The sequence below is a fragment of the Camponotus floridanus genome, unplaced genomic scaffold, assembly GCF_003227725.1.
Source record: "Camponotus floridanus strain SB8 unplaced genomic scaffold, Cflo_v7.5 scaffold7, whole genome shotgun sequence".
Classification (NCBI taxonomy): Eukaryota; Metazoa; Arthropoda; class Insecta; order Hymenoptera; family Formicidae; genus Camponotus; species Camponotus floridanus.
This window is the reverse complement of record NW_020229838.1, coordinates 1,734,623-1,756,409: the sequence shown is the minus strand read 5'-3', so window position 1 is coordinate 1,756,409 and position 21,787 is coordinate 1,734,623. Positions and strand designations below refer to the sequence as shown.

The following is a 21,787-nucleotide window of genomic DNA, read 5'->3' as shown; positions in this document are numbered from 1 at the left end:
TGGCGCGATCTCGCACAATGTTATATTCTATTGAAATTAATTATGTTAATAGGAATACCGATTTTCCGTTATTTTGACAACGCGCTAAATTATTATCATTATCAGAATAATAATAGTAATGATAATAATAATAATAATAATAATTATTATTGTTATTATTATTACCATTATTATCATCATCATCATCTCGCAGTGGTGGAAATAATTTGTTGGCGTTTAAAACTTCACCGGCGGCGGTCGGTCAGTCGTAATTATTTCCTCGGGTGAATTAATTAATTACAAAGTACCGGACGAGAGCGATCCGGCTTGGCCGCGCGCGCCGAATCGTCGGGATTTTTGCGTTTGTTACCGTCGCGACAACGCTAATTTAAACTCACACGCTCGGTTCGGACACGCTTGTTTGGGTTAAATTAATTTCACGGCGTCGTTGTTGGTGTTTAATCTGTAACGTACTGTAATCCACTTTACGCGTCCTATCTCGTTGCGCAAACAGTTCGTTGATGGCCGAGGATTAGGAGAGACCCGCGACGGTCAGCCGCAAAATTAATCCGGCCGCATTAAGAAAATCGACCGCCGCGGAAGAGATTCGACCAGAGGCACACGAACGAAACGACGTTGTTAGAGAGAAGCGCGGAATTCTCGGGTATCCCGGAAAATTGGCGGGAAAGGCGCGAGTCTCTCCACGATTCTCGATCTCATTATCGCTGTATCATTTAAAATCGTTATTATATTATAGCTTATTTTCCCTGTCGCAATGTTTAACAGTGATAATAACGTCATCTGAACTTCCTGAAGTAGAGTCCATTGCAGGGGCACCGGGTGTGCTGCCCACGCCCTTCGCGGCCATGCACGGCCTCCCGTCGCCCTTGGCCGGCCCGTACAACGGCGTACCCCCCGCCGGGGGGCTCGCCGGCCTCGGCGGATTTCCTCTCGGCGCGGCTGGTTTGGGGGTGCGGGTGCAGGGAAGCGCCCAGGCGTCGGCCGTGTTACTCGTCAGCAATCTCAACGAGGAGGTAAGTAACCGGAAAATTCGGACTGTCTTCTCCCTTCCCGTTTCCCCGACGCGTTGCTCCCTCGACGCTAAGGACGAGAGAGGCCCCACGAAGACCCTCAACGAGGCATACACGAAGAAAAGATGGACGGAGACCTTTCGACGTAATTTTCGAAACTTTCAATCATTGCTCGCGATATTCTCATCGAGAACTTTTAGTGGGTAGTCTTTAGCGAGAAGCACCCCGGAAATTTTCTTCGTGTATTTTTCCACCAATCTCGGAATCGTGTAAAGTGATCAGGAAGTTTCCCTTCCACTAAACGTCGTGCTCGTTTAACCGTTCGTTTTTGTCGAAAAAATTTTCAATTTGAAAACTTTCCGATTCTAATTAATGCACATCAATAAAATGTGTTTTGATTCGCATAAAAAAAGTTTATATATCATGTATTATGTAAAATATCTTGGAATGTATAATATTATTAAGTCTCTCAAATCGAGTCTGATTTCTCGTTTGGTTGATCGTTCTTAATTAGAAGCTAGTCTAAATTAGACTAAATGTCAGATAGCGAATATAGAGACGTGTGTACGGATTCCACTAAGCACGATGTGAGCATTTAGCAAGACGAAATGTTAAACGTACGCACGCACATGACGATATGCGGGGAGAATGTCGAGTAGGCTGAGAGCAGCACTGAGAGAAATAGACCGCCGCCACGTACGAATAAATATGTCGTATGCGAATAATAATACATCCTGTAGTACGGCATTTGTGTCGTGCAATGTGTGCCTTTGCGAAAGTCGCTCTGATTCCGGTGTGTCTCTATCGCGAAAAACATAACCAGGCCTTGCCCGCCGCAAAACGCACATACGACACACATGTACGCGCGACCGCCTCTTCTTTACATCTCTTTGTACCTCTATTCTCACTTCTCCCTGTCTACTCTCTTGTCTCGTACCTCGCCCAACCCTCGTAAGAAGACCGCAGTGCTATTTCTCTCAGTGTCGCTGCGACGCGCGATCGACCAACCAACCGAACCACCCCCCGCCTACCAGGTATATATACGCACGTGCATAAACAGGTATAATTACACAGCCTAACGAGCGAGTTACAATGTAGTGCTACGTAGGCGAACCCCGCAGTCTCTCGTTCCTTTGGCTCGATCTTTCCATCGAAATCACGACTGAAGACTTAAAGATCTCCTCTCTCGAAAACTTAAAGATCTATGAGATTGCAGTTCAATTTATATTCGTTAACGAGAAGTAAATTCATCACAAGAGAATAGTTGCGAAATTTATTTTATTCGCGACATTGGACTATTACACATTGATCGTTTGAAAATTATAAAAGAAAAGAATGCATGACATATATTTTGATTTGATGCAGAATTTATCTGATCGAGATTTTTGATTAGAATTTTTCGGGATCGTTTTTTCTTAGAGGGTGGAGGGTGGAAAGATCGAGCCGCGATACGTATGTGCCCTGTTTCGTCACGAAATCTTCGATTCTGTCCTACTTTGCCCCGCTCATTTTCGAAACACACATACAAATCACTCCCACGTCACCATCCTGCGCCCTAATTAATTCGTAGCGTCGTCGACTACGACGTTACTTCCTGCGAGACGACGTTTATTATCTCAAACATTTCAATCCGTGATACAACTTATAGATGCACATTAAGGATCATGTGTTCTTATCATCTATTTGTATTCGCGTTTAAGTCATACCTTGTGTCTTTTCGTCATAGAAACGTTTATACCGATGCTCTTGCGATCGATTCTTGCATACAAACATAAACGTTTAAAGGCAAAAATATGAACATTATCGAGTAAGAAACAACCAGCAGGATGATGAATGTCGTCTCGGCAAGAAACTGTGTGTCGGCGTCACACTTCGCAGCTGCAACTTGTCACTACTGTACTATAACTATGTGTACTACTATCGTTGCGTCGCGCACAAGCTTCGTACAATCCGATCCGATCATCCTCGCGAATCTCGTTTTCGAGTTTCGCGAAGCAAGGAGATATTTTCTCTGATTCTCTGCGACAAATCGAATGAATGTAATATACGATGTAAAAATAAAAGTAATCGGATTTTTTCTTCGCATGAAGAGTCGATCGTATTCTCCCCCTCTATTCGATATTACAAATTTTTCACGATGAAACCGCGAATCTTGTGCGCTTCGCCAACACTATACATTGAATCCTATTATACTCGCTGACTACTGACTGGACTCTGTCTGTTCTCTGTGTAGATGGTCACGCCTGACGCTCTCTTTACCCTGTTTGGTACGTCTCCACATTTATATTATTAATTATATTACATTATTAATTATTATATTTACACCCTCTCGCGTTCTTCTCACACACACACACACACACACATAGCCACACGATCCGAAAACACAGACGCGTAACACGTGAACACGCACATTCGGATACACGCGCGATTAAGATAAAAAAAGGAGAAAAGAAACACAGGATATGTATAGGCAAAAAGACAATGTATTGGAGTTTTTCCGGTCAATCCGGTGAATATTGTTCGCAATCTGAGCAATAACACCGCTCACACGGACATACACGAACGTAAAATCTTTCTCACACACGATTGTCACATTCGAAGTTACGTCATACCGAAGAGAAAAGATTTCTTCCTTCTTTTCCGGGTTTTTTTTAAATTTAATTTGATTCTATATTTGTTTCTCTCTCTTTTTCTCTTTTCTTTTCTTTTTTTTTCTTTTTTTTTTTTTAGCAACTTACTAAAACTCGAAAGCATTGTCATTCTTCCTCTAAAATCATGTTTACTCTCGTGAAACATTCACCATAACATATATTCTATGATTTAACGTTTAATCCGTATTCTTCCGATATTTTCGTGATTTCAACTTATTTTATTACTACAAGCTATATTCCATTCGCAACTCATGATCACCGTCATATACATATGTCATCGCCATCGTCATATAATAACAGCGCCATATACTGTCGGCCACCACGAACGAACACACGTTCTCCCACATTCTCTACTTCCAAGCATCTCTCTTCTAAATTATTTCATTAATATTTTTATTAATATTAGTTCCACACAACCTTAATATTACGTAAGCTTTCGCTTATTTTACGTAATTCCATAGGAACTCACTATTAACGAGGCGTGCGACTCGGCCGTCGTGTTTTTTCTGTAAGCTGCGATTGTTATGCAGATTTTCCCGGATAATTACAGACAAACGTACAAAAGTCACGTACTATGTTGAAAAACGCGTTTTAAAAATTATGAAAATTTCTATCCATCTTTCTCTCTCTTTTTCGTACACATTCTTTTTTGCGGTTTTTCGCGCTAGCGAAAATTTCATCAGCTTAACTACGCAGTTACGTAATAGCGAGAAATGTAAAATTTAAATGAATTAAACTCTCTGTGTAAAAAAACTGTGTTGTTCTGTCGTTAATTTTTGTAATGCATTTTATTTTAACACAAATTTATTTATTTGTCAAAATATTAAAAATTGGAAATTTAGTTATTTACAGAGTAATAATCTTTCTATTTTTTCATCCAATTTCTCTTTTTTTTCTTGATGAAATCACTATTTTTTTAAAAAATGTGAAAAGAAAGATTAACTCGATGCATGTTTTACTTTAAAATGTAAAGATGGAAATGTCATAATAAAATTGTTTTGTGTGCTAAGAAACTTTTTATATTAGAAATAAGAGCCGAATCGCTCGCCTCTTGCATGTCCCGAATCTTAGATCCGATCGTATCCCGATTTCGATCGACCGAATATTGCCCCGTTCATCTTCGATAACCCTTAGACGCGCAGCCTGTATAAAAGAATACACAATATACCGTAACCACTCGAGTTTACTAAAGAAAAAATTTTGCATATATTGTGCATATAGGCGTTTACGGGGATGTACAGCGTGTGAAGATTCTCTACAACAAGAAGGACTCGGCACTAATACAGATGGCCGAACCTCATCAGGCGCTTTTAGGTGAGTGCACGTCTCGCGAAACGCGACACCTGCGACGATTTGAAATCACATTTCACATCACCGTAAACAATTCATACATTAAATCCTCCCCGAGAGATGAATCATTTTATAAAGCTCAAAATATAAAAGATATTTTTTCGTTGTTGAAAATTAAAAGATGAAAAGTTTTATATCATTTATAACATTATAATTATATTATAATACGCATAATATTATGTATATTATGTATATATTATAATTAGTGATTAATTAATATTGTTTGTTTAATTTACGACAGCGCTGACTCATATGGACAAGTTAAGAGTGTTTGGGAAGCAAATCAAAGTAATGCTTAGTAAGCATCAAACGGTCCAATTGCCAAAAGAAGGTCAGCCGGACGCGGGCCTCACGAAGGATTATACCAATAGTACTCTTCATCGATTCAAGAAACCCGGCTCGAAAAATTATCAGAACATCTACCCGCCGAGCGCAACCCTGCATTTATCAAACATTCCGTAAGTAATCCGGCGACGATAAAGTAAGATCCGTATTCAACGGACGCTACATTTTTTTTACTTTTAACGGCATTTGATTTACTTTATTCAGGGCTACGGTAGCTGAAGAAGAGATCAAGGACGCTTTTACCAAGAATGGTTTCACCGTGAAAGCCTTCAAGTTCTTCCCAAAGGATAGGAAGATGGCTCTCATACAGATGCCTAACATGGACGACGCCGTGGCTGCGTTGATCGTAAGTAGCTTTCGCAATTAGCTCATTAGTCCCGTAAGAAACGATGAGCCTAATTCTCTTCGATGAGAAATAAAATTCTTCGTGACCACGTTATAAAAGAGAAGACGTACATTGCTTCTGTTTATAGTGTGCGCTTATCGTAGATACTTTCGAAAGAGTATAAAAAAATTTAACATTTTGTGTGAAGTGATAATTTCAGTAAAAATGTAGAAAGTAAGTCCTAGCTGATTTAAAATCAATTCTTTGTTTCTCTTTCGCAGAAAATGCACAACTACCAGCTCAGCGAGTCTAATCACCTCAGGGTGTCATTCTCCAAGAGCAACATCTAACAAGAATCGCCACCGCACGAGCAGCAGTGGTACCAGCCCTACGCCCTAGTTCCCCTTTGGTCACCCGCCTCGGTCTACGACTGATGGTCTCGCAGTTGGATCCGCATAGTGCTCGTCCGTTCCTGCAACGCTGTTATCGGCCGGCTGTATTGCACGCGAAACCCACACGGGACTGCATTGCGCATTTGAACTCCGGAGCAGCATAATCGGACAGGTGTTGCCTTGTCCGAGTGAGCTTAGGGTGCTCTCGAGACCTTGCTCTCTGTTGTTGGGACATCTTTATGGCACAAACGTGTTTCCGCATCCGGTCAATTCTGTCGATACGAAGGTTGCTAGGGTGTTTCGAAATGTACCAGGGCTGCAAGCGCTGAAGCTAAATAACGAAGAGACGAAATTGCGACGGCCTTCTCGAAGGTAGTTTCCGGTGCTGGCTTTCGAGCGCGTTAACGCGACGATTTCATAATTTTAGAAACAGATGAGATGATTTTTAATGATAAGAAATGGTGAAGATAAAGAGAAAGAAAGCCATTCGCGATCGATCGAGCAATCAGTCTCTCTTGTGAAAGCCAGGACCGTTATGCGAAGAGGAAAACACAAAAAAGAGAGAGAGAGGCAACTAAAATGAAGAGTCTGGCAGCCGCGCGCTCCTATTTAATTCTAATTTCTCTTTCCTCTCTTGTGCTTTCTCTTCAAAAGAAATCACGCATAAGAGAGGGAAGAAAAATGAGGATTAAACAGGAGTGAGGAAGTGAAATAGTTTGACGAACAGAATTCCTCGACTCTTATACAGAGTTTACGTTAGGGAAGATAAGATATATATTATTGTATGTGAAATTCACAATTGCGCGGCTCGGACCGCTACTCTAATTATCATTAAGGATTTTTCAAAATTGCGTGGACACAAAGGGCGACCGTCTCGCGACAAGCGGACACGCGCGCGTTCGCGCGACGGCTTCCGTATATATCGCAGGGTCTTCGGAAAGTAAGTCTCCAATCGTCGATATGTTGGTTCGATGAGCGGACACGAGAAAGAATAGAGGAGAGAGTAGGAAAAGAAAAATAATAGGTATATCCGACTATCATGTCGCGCGATCTAGTCGTGCGATCACGCGCGTGACGCGGCGGCCAGCAAACCAAGTAGCGTTTCCCCGCGAGACAATCTTCATTCTTCGGACGACCAAACAAATCGCGCGACCGTACTTCCTCGTGGCTTCCGTTCCGTTCGAGAGCAAGACAATATGATCGATGACGCTACGAACAGTATCGAGTATGACGGAAACTGCGTATTTCGATCGAGCGTCTAAGTAAAGAAAATGGCCAATGTTACGTTGGGACCCTTTACATGCTTTCACGAGGTACTCTATTACTCCGCCAATAAACCGATCGTCCTCGTTGACTTTGCGTCACGAGATTATTAAATAGCAATGTGGAGAGGAGACGGAGAGAGAGGATAGCTGGAAGCGCCAAATTGGTCTCTCTTCAAAATTCTTGCGGATTTGCTCCAACAATGATGATGTTTATCGACACAATTGATCAATCCGTTCGTGAATACAAAGCAATTGTTTAAAGTCACTACGTGCTGAGAGCTATTCTTCATTCGGAGGACTCCGAACGCATTATCGGCTCCCTCGACCTGCCTACGTTTTATGCTTCTTCGAGGGCGAGTCTCTCGCTCTCGAGGGTATCTCCAGTATTCTCGACTATCCGGCGGAGTCGAACGCTTCTTAGAAGAGATCGAGCGGAGCCCGATCGCTCGATGAGTCCCCCCTGCTCTGGAATCCACGCGGCGCGACCGCGTACGTCGTCGCATAGTCGTCGCAAGTGGCATTTTTATAATTTCTACGTTTCAGTTTGAAATAAGTATTATCGCACGCGCGCACACACTTACATACAGACATACAAACACACATACATGATCTATCTCTTTATGAGACCGTACAATTATGCAATTAGACATACAACATACACATATACACAATCATGTACGCGCCGCGCGCGAGATAAATGTTATCGACCGCCCTCTAATTTATGTATGCAACACAAACACAGCGTATAAATAGTACATATGCGCAAATTTCTTAGTTACGGTAGATGCTTAGGCATGTGTTAGGATCTTAATCGTATAGTAAGCGACTAGATAAGTAATTGACTAGGAGAGGAAGGAGTGAACCGTTGAACATATCGCTAATTAAAAGATTTGCGGAGCGCGCGCGGGGAATTGGTACTATTTGTAGCAGATCGGCGGGTACGGCTCGGGACGCCTCGAGGATGATTCGCGACTATAGACAATATCCACGCGAAGGGAGAGCAAGTGGGGCCTCTCTTTATGCGAAGGATAGGTCTATTGCGCGGCGAATCTCGATTCATATCCCATTGAGAGTTCCTGATATCGAAGCATTCCTTGAGTAAATTGACGGTTGTGAGAGGATGTGCGCCGTGAAAGTAAGCGAATATCTTCAAGAAGTATCAAAGTATGTGTGGAATTTACGCGAGGGGTAAATACTCGAGGAGGCAAATCATTTTCCGATTACGCGAATATGTTTGCGTCGTTGGTTTCTTGGACAACAGAGATGCACACATACACACATAGATACAAGAGGAAAACAAAAGGTAACAAGTTAGAATTGTAGAATTGTATTTACAGGGATTTCGTAGAGGCGTGCAAAGCCGTAGAAACCGATCGGTCAACTCCTCGAGGAGCTTAAAAAGTGTTCTTGCCGAGAAGTCGTGCGAGATGGAGTTTCGCTAAAGATCCTCGATCTCCCTTTCTATCAAAGATCGAGAATCGCACCAAAAGGAACATACCGCGCGCGCATCCCGGTGAAGCTCGTGGATTTTTGTCTAATCGACGTTTTGTTGAAGTCAATTAAATTTTACTGATATAACTAATAACTGAACGTAGAGAGAAGTAGAGAGAGAGAAAGCGAAAGAGAGCGTGTTGGAAGAGGATTGTGCGGAGGAATAACTGAGTGAGAGAGAAAGGACGAGAATAAAAGAGAGCATGTGAAAGAGACAGAGGGAAAGTGAGTGAGTGAGTGAGTGAGTGAGAAAGAAAGAAAGAAAGGGTAAAGGTGAGAAAGGGGCGTATTCACGAAAAGTGTAGTATCGTACGACTTTGAGACGGCTAAAATTATATGGAGGAACGGGAAGGGTTTTCAAGCCTAAACGCGCAAACAAACCCGTACATGGCAGGGAAGTGACGTAACTGTGAAAACAAAGCGAATGCCGGCCCGGGCATAGTGTGCTGTTTGTGTGCCAAAGTAGGCTTAGCCGTTTTAATCTCTAGAACGGGGATCTCTTAGTGAGTTGTGCGAACGGGATATCCTTGTTCGATCGTCGCGAGCACCGATTCCCAGGGCTTTCCCCCCTAATATACGCGTGTATAACGTTTCCCTGGGATCGGCGTCTCACCGATCGAGAAGTACCGACCAATCAGAGCTAGTTGTTTAGAGACGTAGCGAGTAGCCGGCATGAGCGAAGGGGCCAGTCTTTGCATCTATGATCTGTATCTTTTTCGGACCTCTGATACTACGCTATTTACTTGGACTGCATTTATACATTCTTAACCGGACGCATGTTCCGAGTACACTTATCGCACGAGGGGCATTCACGCGAGAACCTACACACGTATACCTCAAATAATAACTCAATCTACACGATCATTTATACAGACGCACACACAGATTCCAGCGGATATAGTTTATACTTCGCCGGATGGGCTATACCTTATTTTTACGTTTTAAATACCTCGTTTATATTTTATTGTACATCGACCTAGAGACATTTCAGAATTGTATTTGGTTTTACAGTAATTTGACTTTGTTTCATTTATTTTATTCAAATCATTTTTGCATGCAGTTTTTTTAAAGCGATATTTGTAGCGCTAACGTTTATGTCTTTTCGATGGAACAGAAGGAAAAGAGGAAAGAAGAGAAAAGAAGAAACCGTGCAGGAATTTTTGTGAAAAAAAAATCATACTTTCGGCACGATATTGTCTAAACTGTACCTGAACAACGCTCGTACAGGGCGTTTACTTTCGACCTCGAGTTCTTGTATTCCTTTCCGCGAGTTGCAACGTCGAGCACCCAATACTCGCGCCAAGTTGCCGAACACTACACATATGCCGATCATTCGTTTCTTAGCACATTCCTGTGGACGCGCATGACGTGCGTCCACCCACACGGAATCACATGATACACACACGCACACAATATCTATGTGTATGCATCCAGTGTTTCCCTTTTTTTCCTTTTAGCCGATGTAAAATCCAAATGTTTCTTTTTGTTGCGAAAAAACGCCAATCCACCACGCTAATGGTGACAATCAGCTCTTTTGCTCGCAAGAGGGAGGAATCGCGTCGCGAGATTCTTCCCGTTATTGCCAAAGTTTTCGCGAACTTCGTTCCTTCGTAAGGGACTATTATTAGTAGAATTACCGGAAACGGGGCAGCTATATACGGAGCTGTATATCTCTACAGGGTGCCCGACGTTAGAAATCGCACAACTGTTCGGTTGATTCGTCCACCGAACGCGTACGATACGCGGCCTTCCTCCTTTCGGCTCAAACGGTCCTCGCGTGATAGGCGCAAAAGCAAGGGAAAAGAAAAAGAGGCGGCACCCTGTAGATAGATCGACTATATCACTAGCTAGGTTGAGGGGGGCCGAGGTGAGGGTTGGAGTAGCCAGCACTCGCTACATGGTGTCGTAGATTATTCAGACTCCGAAGTTTCCGCAGACTTTGTCGCGCGAGGAGAGTGATTCGGAATCCGAGGGATCGTGAGTGATTTTCCGATCGAGTATGATGCCCCGCGCGAATCGACGGGAGTGCCATGAAAAATTTTCGTTACGAAAAAATTGATTGATGAACAGATAACCATCTCATTGAGCGAAGATGTACGTTCGACTAGAGTGGTGCGACTTAGCTATGTTAACGAGCAGTGGTCTCTCCCTCTTATCGAATCTTGCGTATCGTCTATCGCTCGATTCATCGACTCTGGTGGACGGAAAGGATCACAAAGGTGACGCGGGTGAGATATCGCACTCTGACCAAGGAAATTCGGGGTCTGGTAGAGAGCCACGCGTAGTAGACGAAGCTTAGCAGAGGGTATACATAAACTCTATATATGTATATATATATACGCGAGCATACATAAGCATATAGACACACTCCGCGAGTCGCACATACACACATACACACATAATTTACACAGGCGCATACACATCGTATTCACACGACTTATATCTACTATATATTTGATATATCGCATTGTAACAGGTGTGTCCAAAATGCAACGGCTGCATCCCGATAATCTATATTTTATTAATAAGGGATAAGTCTATATTATTATATTATAGAGTTACTAACGTGTTACACAAATTATCACATAAATTAGAAATGAAATGAAATGAGATTAATCTATATAAATATATTGTATAATGTGTGCAGCGGAGGGAAAAATTCAAAAGAGACCACACATAGGGCGAATTGGGAGCATGTAATACACACACACACACACACACACACACACACACGTAACGCGATCGAACGGAGGCGCGCGAGGTGTATAAGATATATGACGAGTTTTAAATGACTATATCTGTGCTATATCGTAAATATATCGTAAATATATCGTTGAAATTCAGGAAATGTGGTCTGCTTGCCTAATCGGGGCCTTAGGCGTCGTTCACACACCGAGAGAGAAAGAACAAATTTAAGAACATCGCGAGATATGCATCGTTGTCGGCTCGCGAATCGACGCAGTCTCTTCCGTTGTTCTTTTTTTATTACAAATTTTTTCCATATTAAGACGCCGAGAGAGGGAGACGCAAATCAGCTATGACAGAAGTTACCATTGTCACGAACAATTCCTTTCTTTGATATCGAGAAAATGATTGAGATATTACATTTAGATGACTGGCAATAAAAAAAACACACACATACACATTTCAACATTTATACACATGCGCGTAAATATAGGGAGGGACGCAGCTCGAAAATAAAATAAGTATACTTTAGTTTATTGCGAGAGGAGAGAAGCATTAAAAAGACATAAAAGTGCGAAAGTGACAGAGATCTTCGGAATAGAGCATCAGCCATAAGAGAGTCGGTTGTAATCGATGGATATTCTATAGAAAAGATTGAAAAATCTCAAAATAGTTTCAAGAAAGATCGTTCACATTAAATGTAAAATAATTATATATTATTAGATAACAATTTAAAAAATCCTTGAATGAATTAAAAAAAAACATTAATAGAATCATTAATATTTTTCTTGAAGAAATTTAGTAAAGCTATTAATTCTTAAATTTGAATATTTTAAATTGCACTCATCAAAGAACGGTACTTAAGAAAGAATAATTATAACATTTTTTTTTTGTTATTTCATGATCGATTTTTATTATCTTGATCTCCTTAGTTACGAAGGAAATCAAAGTGTAAGTTTTCTTCTACATATCAAGAAATGTAAATGGATTATTATTATTGATTGAGCGACTCGATGATTTTCTTATCTACTCTTATTTCTATAAAAATCACGATAATTTAAATTGTCAGAATAAAATTCACGATGGACACGATAAGATTCACATGGCTGAGCACTCTTCCGATGATCGACCGTCGTCGACTTTGTGATTTTCCGTGAAAGAGGGAGAAGAGGGATCAGTCCTTTAGCCCTGAATTATTGGTGAATTTTTACTTCAATCGTTTGAATGCTTTTCCTTTTCATGTCGAAAAGTGCCAGCCCGTCGTCTCAATTGATTTTCAAATCGATTGACTTAGAATATTAAATGTTAGGTAATCGGAAGAACTGCGACGATTGTCGTAAGAAAATAGAACGATCGCACTTGGCACTTTTCAAGCATATTGCTACGATAATCCGTGGCACTCAAATGGTTAAAAGAAATTAGTGAAGGCAGAGATCTTGATATGGAGCCATCGGTGGGAATAGAATCGAGCCTATATCGCTATCGTCACACTGATATGGCCAAGTATCGCGAGAACAAACTTGTAGATAAACGTACAATTCAATAGAGCCTAATTTACGAGGTAAAAAAAAACAGCGAAAAGGAGAGAGGCCCCCTCCCCCTTCTTGAGATGAGACGATACCCTCGTGATCGAGAATGTAGGATACGTTTGTTTTTTTTTTTTTCGATTAGCGTACGAGAGACAATTAAATCATAAGTGATACGCTACATGCATCTCTCATGATTTAACTGTTTCTTATACGCTAATCGTATATTGTAAGTTGGTGAGAATTGTAGAAATTAATTACTAAGCAGTAGTCGTTAAGCTCGATGGGAAATGTTGTTCGAATGAGAAGAAAGGGGAGGAAAGAGAGGCACGCGATCTCTTCTGTAACAAGAGGTGCGTTTAATGGTGTGAAAAAAAGAAAAAAACCAGTTAAGTAGTGTCTTAGAATCGTGTAGTAGCTCCTTTCTAATTAAGCCTCCAGACTAAGTAATGTGTATAGTTAAATGACAATCACTCGACTCTCTATATCGACAATTGACGAAGGGAATCTCCGAGCCGTGATAAGCTGCCTACGCACCGAACTACCCCTTTTCATGTTTCCTTCTTTTCCTCCCGATTCGGCCCATCCCTTTTAACCTTTTCGCAATCGAGACTTTCAATCGTGGACTTTCTTCGAGAGACTTTCACTGAACTGGCGAACGTGTAGCGTTCCAATTCGCGAGCTTTGCAGCCAATAAATGTAAATAAGAAGATGGACCTAAAATATACGTCATTCGTCTCCGATTCGCGTCGTTATCGCGACTTGTTTATCCGAAAGTGTCTAGATCGATAAATAGATTGATGTTTCTCTTGCAAGTCGGTTATACATTAATTATTGAATGGACAGTTTTATGTCTTCGAGATGTGCCCAAATTCATATTTTATCAATTGCCTCTTAATAATATAATGAAACTTATTTTATAAAAATTGCTAGCGCGAATAAAAAAGTATTCCAAATATAAATATATGTTTCTTGTTTCACAAAATCACGAAGCTTATATAGAGTAGCATTTGTAATATTTTTCTCACCATTTTTGGCGTTCAAATTTCATAAAAAATCTCAGGTTTGTACATATGTTATTTCTTCGATATCGCTTCTAACGCCTCATCGGCAAAAATCTTGCCAGCTATTTTTTCGCCTGTTCGCAAAAACTTCCAAGTCGATCAAGTGTCAGCTCTGCCTTTCAACTCTCGAACTTTCCAAATTCCGTGCCCAGGAAGATCCTTGGTTTTCTGCATGTACCTTCCTTCTTTCCCTTGTCTCACAGTCGTTCTTCGATCCGATCGACAGCTGATGACATGACAAATCCGCGCGTTATATCAAACTCGCAGGCATCTTCCACTTTTGAAAAAAAAAAACAAAAAAAAACAATAGATCCGATAAATCGAAACTACGCGGATCGCGTCATCGGGATATCGATCGATCGGCGAGGCACGCTTTAAAAACTGATAAATCTTCGAAAGATATATGTGAGAGAGAAAACCAATCATGGGCCAGGAATTGCGTTGCAAGTCACAATCAGCTCGTCTCCGGCAAAGCAAACAATTTTCTTTCGACGAGAACCATTGTCAGAGCGGGCGTTTTACGGTTAAGCTCTTTCTTAGTAAGTTCAATTAGGGATTAGTCTATCGATAGGGAGACGGAGATCGCGAGTGATTCTTTTCGTTCGTTGCGCTTGCACATCCGCGATGCGAATAGCGAGGTGCGGAGAAGCGCGTTAATAAGTAGGAGGGGAAAAAGACGTAATTAAGAGGAACAATCAGGGACAAGCATTGGAGAAAAGAGGAGGAGTAAAAGGGAGAAGAGATTCTCAGATCGTCGGGAAAAAAGAAAAAAAAAATGGCGAGACGATCTTTCTATTATCGATCAGCATTTACGCGAGAGACGCGCGCACATCCACACGTTCGCATTTATCACGTACACGTGCACAATATATATTTATACAAAATACACAGACATACGCAGACATATACACGAGGATTTGTGACACGTGTGATCACGTACGATTGACGATCTTCCACGTGCCTTCTTTGGCGCGACACGCTTTACACACGTAAAAAAGGAAATCACACACACGTACAATATACGCCGACGCGATATTATTAACATTATCGCCCACGACCTTTTTATAGCTCGACTCTTGGACCCTGCTCCCCGTTTATTTTTTTTCTCGAATTTCCATTGACAGATCTGGAGGCGCTTTTCGATCTTTACAACGATCATCGATGCGTCGATCGGATGCAGGCTTCCTTGAATCTTTTTCTTAAGGAATCCTTTTCTTTTTCTTATTTTCCGCTAAGGACAGGATAACATTCTATCCTTTTTTTTTGCGTATTTATTTTTAATTTTAATCGGAAACGTGTGTTAGATGCTGTCGTATTTTTATATAAATTAGTGATATATACTATTCTTCGAATCTCATCGCATTAATAGTACTTTTATGTTCTACATTATATGCACACGTTCTTAATATAAAAAAAATATATATATATTATATATATATATATATATATATATATATATATATATATCACGAAATATTTAAAATCTTAGGAATCTATCATACATATCATGCCAGCGGTTCGATTATACATCTTCCAGGTCTGTCTGCATTAACGTCTTATGAGTATCCCGTTCCCCGACTTTGACATTATCGGTATTATCATCGTTCACTACTTCTTCCCACTGTGAAATTATCGATTTTATTTTTTTTTGCGTTACTCTGCGCTTCTTATCTTTTACTCTTTTAATCTTACTTTTATACCTTTTAATTGTCGCCGGTTGCTATTATCATCGCCACTGCGATTGTTACTGTTATTTTAGCGCTAATTACTATTAATTAATCTACTCTTAATATAATTATCTTATTCTTACGTTTAATGAATTTCCTCTTTCTTCTTTTTTTTATCTTAGAATTAACGAAGCATTTGATTATGTGCCGAGAGGGAGACTGTTCTTCGCTAGAAATACTTTTTAGGTCGTACAATTCTATGTAATCTTCCCAATTTTAATTTCTTCAGATTGTCACTCTTTCAGCAATATATCGCTATTTTTCTCTCTATCATTACTCTCACTCTACTACTCATCACCATTACTACTCTCATTATATTCGCTCTATTCATCACTTTCCACTGTAACTCTTACTCTTTCCGCTTCGCATCTTTTGTGCCTCTATTAGAAAATTAGAAAACGGTCCGCATTGCTCGCCTATTAATTTTATTCAATTGACATAAGACTAAATTACAAGATTAATAAAATTAAAGAAACATAAATAGGACATATTTAATATTTTTACGTATTCGACATTAATAGCAATGGGGATCGCATATAAATCTGCGTTTAATCTCTATCTCATAACTATGTTGTATCTTTTCTATCTGTCTATCTATCTATCTCTCCCTCTTTCTCTGTCTGTCTCTCTCTCTCTCTTTTCATCTACATATATTTCTCTCTATTTCTCTTAATCTTTCTCACATACTCTCTCTCTCTCTCTCTCTCTATGCATATATTATTATTATTATATATATATACACACATCGATAAGTTTTATATAATACTATACTCCTATTCTTATCATTACTATATTATTCTATTGTATTACTCTACTATTATGAGTGCTGCTGTTGCCGCTCCGCGACCAATGTTTGCTCTTGTTATAACTAAATGCGTTTTGCGGCTCATAAGTAACTGTCGTATGTCCTTGCCTGTTCTTTACTTATCTCGTTTTAACGAAGCGACGACTTTAAACCGAAATTATCATCTATCCCTTTATTCCCCCTCCTCCCTCTGCCTCCTGCATCCATTTACATAGTGTTGCGAATTTCTATCGTTTCCTCTATCACATTATCTCCCACATGTTTATTTCTTTTTGCATTCCTCCCCCCTTCCCCCGGCTATCTTATCCCCGATATCACCGAGTGTCGAAGCGAGAATAAAAAGACTTCGCGAGCGAGCGGAACGAAAGTACATATACCTACATATAATTAATCCGATTTGTCAAGAAAAACGATTGAAAGAAAAAAAATAAACCTATCCGTTTTTTGTGTTCTTTCTGTGTATCTCCGGCCACTTACACCTTCTTCCCTTCTTCTCCCTGAACTGTTTTTCGCGTCGCGCGATTCTGGGGATGGGAGGGGGCGACTTAACGAGCTTCAAGCTGATTTATTCAGAATGCGATTTATTTTTCATCCTCGAAGGAGTGATATATCCCTATATTATTATTATCATTTATATATATATATATATATATATATATATATATATATTATATACACATTAAGGGGAAACGCTTTATGTCGCCCCCTTACGCACTTCCTCATACTCCCCGCTCCATGATCCCCGTTCTATTTTATTTGTTCTCTTTCTTTTTTTACTATAGTACTTTTTCGCTCGAGAAAACACCGCGTTGATGTGGATCGAAAAAAACAGCGAATCTAGAGCGATGATCCATGTACACGCGGCGACCCTTACGATTTACGCAGGAAAAAAAGGTGATTGAACTTAATATTTTGTACTTTTCGACGCGTCCGAAATATCTTTGCTATCAGAAAAATATAAAAGATGCGCATAATTAATTGTCCGATTTTTCTTTGCAGTATCGAGATTTTGAAAGTTAAAATATATTTTAAAAAATATATAAATGATTGTTTTGTCTAAATTATTTTTAACGAGAGATTTGAATTATTAATTAATTTTGTTGATATCTTTTATACAATTTGAACAATTTAATCAAATTCTCACATATCTCTCACATAATCAGAAAAATATAAAAAAGATCTCGATTAAGGATTTATCCTCTTTTCTTAATTATGCGCTTCTTTTAAAAAAACTCCTACGATATTGTATCTTGAACATACAAGATACCCTCGGCGCGTTTGAAGATCAAGAAGCGGAAATCCGTTTGGAAGGGAGGAGAATTTTCTTGCGCACAAGAGCTCGCCAAAAACAATCATTAGGAATTGTGCCTAGATGTTTAAAACACTGTATTCTATGGGATCAACGTCATTACCTTTTTAAAGAAACCAAGAATGTGCGAAGAGTGATGAGAAAGAAAGAGAGAGAGAGAGAGAGAAAGTAAAAAAAATAAAAGGAAGCAAGTGGCGTTTAATATGGTATTAGAGAAAGAGAAAGCGGATCGCGTGTCGATCTACAAAGTAATTTATATGTGCGTTGGTGGTGTCTCCGCCGCGATGTCGATCGATCAAGTCGAGATTGCGAGCGCGATCGGAATTGTGCAATTGATGCAATTGTTTTGCTCAGGTTGCACAAAATTTTGCCCACAGGTATATATATATATATATAAAAACATATATACACACATACACTTCCGATACGCTAGAGATCACTCTCGATGTCCATCCATGTTTATTTTTGCAGTGGATTTTAGTAAACATATATATCGAACATTAAATCGTTATTTATTCTTAATATTTAAATTAAAGGGAAAAGTATTAAAGCGATTAGTTATAGTGATTAACGATTTTAAGGAAGATCGAGCAAATATATTAAGATTCCTGTTTGACAAAAGATTGTTCAACACGTTGTTGCAAAATATATATATAAATAAGATATATTTATCGAATAAAGGATGCATATCTCGTTGAAGGAATTATATTTTGCGCAAATTGAGAAATTAAACGCTCTCCCTTTCTCTTTCTCTCCACCGGATGGACGTCGCGTTTATCTCTGACGAGCTTGACCATTACCGTACTAACGTTTTGTATTGTCGACAAGTTGCATAACTAAGTCTAGTGGCACTCTATAATTTCATATTCCATATTATCATGTTCTACTTGTACCTCTAGCGTTCTGTATATCTATGTAGCTCTACATCTGTCTGTATACTATATACATGCTATATATATACACTCTTATCTCTCAATGTATATATATGTACTGTACCCTATATCCTTCTTTCTACCATCTCTCTGAGACTCTCGATCTAATTACGCGCTTTTTTTCACATATCGATTCATTAGAAAAGAAATACCTCAGGTTACTGTGATATTTGCAATCGCGATCTTTGCATTCAGAATTGTAACAATAACGTTTAGCGTTAGTATTACGGCTTCAGTCTTTCTGTGAAATTCCATTCGATAATTTTCTCTTTGTTTTAATATCGAATGGAATTTTATTTATTTTTTTTACTATCGTAATTACATAAGAATTCTCTCAAATAAATGTAGAAAACAAAAGTTTAGCAAAATAGATTTAATTTTTTGGAGCATTTTTTTGGAAAGATTTCCTCGAGAGAGATCGAAGTTTCATTTTTTTTTATCGAATTTTATATATACATATTCATTTCTTTTTACTTTAATTTCTTTTCTTCCCGATGACTTTTCTTCCAGCTCAAAAACTGATCATCGAACTATCGCTATGCTACTGCCTGTCGTCGTGTCCCCCCCTTCGCCATCTACTTCGAACGGCCTGCTACTATACAACTACTACTACTACTATTACTATTATTATTACTACTGTTATTGTAATTCTATTATCACTATTACTGTCACTGGAAACTTTTCAGCACATAAACACTCATTGAGGCACTATGTCGCTATTGGCTCGATGGCAATATCATTATGCAATAAACTTTTCACATCAATTGTGATCAAGCTACCTTGCGTTGTTTATGTAAAAAAACAGAAAAAATGCAATTTATAATTTTCTCTGTGATAATTTGATCTTTTATTATATAAACTTAATCTGTATTATATATTTTTTTTATTTATGATATATTTTCTCCAAGTCTTTTTATATTGTATAAATATATTTTTATCGAACGGTTTAAAATGGAAAATAAATCAACATCATGTACGTCGAATCAAGAACGACATGTAAAGAGTGCCGCTGTAGTTTTCAACTGCTGGACGAAATCTTTCTTCTGCATGATGCTGTTCTCTGTACATCATTGTGCTACACAAGATACACAGACATTCACACAAGTAGTACATTTGGAATGCATTTCCGAAACGTATAAGCTCAACGTCCGCAGCATCTTCGATTTTATTGAGACGAAAGTATAAATATGACGGTCTATAGTTGATCAATCGATTGCCTCCTCAAAATCATCGTATACGTATGCGAAGGCTTCGTGTAGAGTTAAGCGTAGGCGAACGGATTTTCAGATTATGCGCTTTATCCACGACGGGAAACGAACGTGACAAACGGAAAACAAGCTCGGGGAAATTCGCGAGATATCCGAGCGTTTTTCGGCAATGTCATTAGTCGACGTTTAAAATTCGCACCGGGGAAGCATTGGTCATACAGTACGTTAATAGAAGATAAATTATATAGAGCACGATAGTGCGCGATTTATCGCGAGATATATATATATATATATACATATACATATATAATGTGTGTATAAAGTCCCCTATATTTCAGTGTTCCGAAATTAGTAGAGAAAGAGAGCAATGATGGACATTAATGATTAGGTCAAATTAACGTAGTTTCTAAAATATATAAATATAAGAAAACTAATCTGTTCTTTGTTTCACGTTTGATGGGGAAAGTCGAAGATCTCATTCTTTCGTGAGGAACAGTGTATCTCGAATCGAGTCTCTTGTGGCGTATCGATAAATTCATTTCTAATTCATTCAAGAAGAAGAAACTGACTGTTAAGATATGTGACAGTTTAAGAATATTTTACAACATTCCATTTTATTATATCATACAGTTACGCCTAAATAAAGAGAATAGTGTTATAAGTTGTAAAAACTAAATACTTCAAGAAAAAAAATAACAAAGAGAGAGAGACAAGAATAATAAGCATACATTCCTTATTTATATTTCTCGATATTAATAGAAGAAAAATAATTAATAATAATTAATGTTTTACGAAAATAAATAATAATCGCACGCTTTTGTACTTAATATTTAAACTTCGACTGTGATAAAAATCAAATGCAAAAGATAATTATAAATTTTATTTTTTGAGTATCGATTAAGGATTTAGCGATACGCCGCAAATAATTCTGCACGATGAGAAAAGTCGCAAAGAAGATTCGAAAAGCATCGACTTTCTTCGATTTTCTGTAGGCTCTAGAAGTATTATAAGAACCGTTTATTAACGACGATAAAATGACAAATCAAACTTGATATTTTCTCTCTCAATTATTAGTATTTTAGAAACTTCATGCAGACATTCCTGCAGATATGGAACGATATTAAAAAAAATATTCGCAATATGCAACAATAATATTTTTCCAAAGTGAAATACAACAGCTATTTTCATGGAATATCGCCGACAACAATAACGCGGTCGTAGCTCTTAATTATCGTCATTATTTATTGTGATTCATATTTATCTTTCTAAATTGGATTCAATGTTTCTTCGTGCGACAAGAAATTTTTCTCTTGAAAATTCTTGTTTTCTTTTTTTTTATTTATCAAGCTCGTCGCTTGGCGAGTGAATCACACGCAGTGATAACGATTCACCTTTTTCCGGCGTGATCGTACTGTGTAATTGACGATGAAGAATTAAAATACGGGCGCGAAGATTTACGACAACATTATTTGAGGGAGTGTGTGTGTGTGAGAGAGAGAAAGAGAGAGAGAGTTTTTTTCGAATCGCCTGTAGGATGATTAAAAGTTTTTTAGAAACGAGTACGAAGTCAATTGTTCATATGATTAACGTGCAACAAAAAAAAAAAACGATCGCGCCTTTCGACCATAGTCAATCGAAATCGTCGATACGTTGTAATTAAGTCAGGGCGAGAAAATCACTCGAGCTAATTTCATTCACACGC

General features: G+C 38.9%; 1 protein-coding gene across 7 annotated transcripts in view; it reads left to right on the top strand.

Moving 5' to 3' along the window:
• The window catches only part of LOC105256683 (polypyrimidine tract-binding protein 1), a 360,732-nt gene extending 346,321 nt beyond the window's left edge, over positions 1 to 14,411 (top strand). For 5 of the 7 annotated variants that reach the window (XM_025413636.1, XM_025413633.1, XM_025413635.1 and 2 more), the window contains 6 exons: positions 766 to 1,013; positions 3,244 to 3,277; positions 4,883 to 4,975; positions 5,253 to 5,469; positions 5,561 to 5,702; positions 5,963 to 14,411. In XM_025413636.1, the coding sequence (XP_025269421.1) occupies positions 766 to 1,013; positions 3,244 to 3,277; positions 4,883 to 4,975; positions 5,253 to 5,469; positions 5,561 to 5,702; positions 5,963 to 6,031 (803 nt within the window). In that variant the 3' untranslated portion in view covers positions 6,032 to 14,411. The remainder of the gene's footprint in view (positions 1 to 765; positions 1,014 to 3,243; positions 3,278 to 4,882; positions 4,976 to 5,252; positions 5,470 to 5,560; positions 5,703 to 5,962) is intronic. The other 2 variants (XM_025413634.1, XM_011266821.3) reach the window with 1 other exon arrangement.
• Positions 14,412 to 21,787: the final 7,376 nt, after the last annotated feature.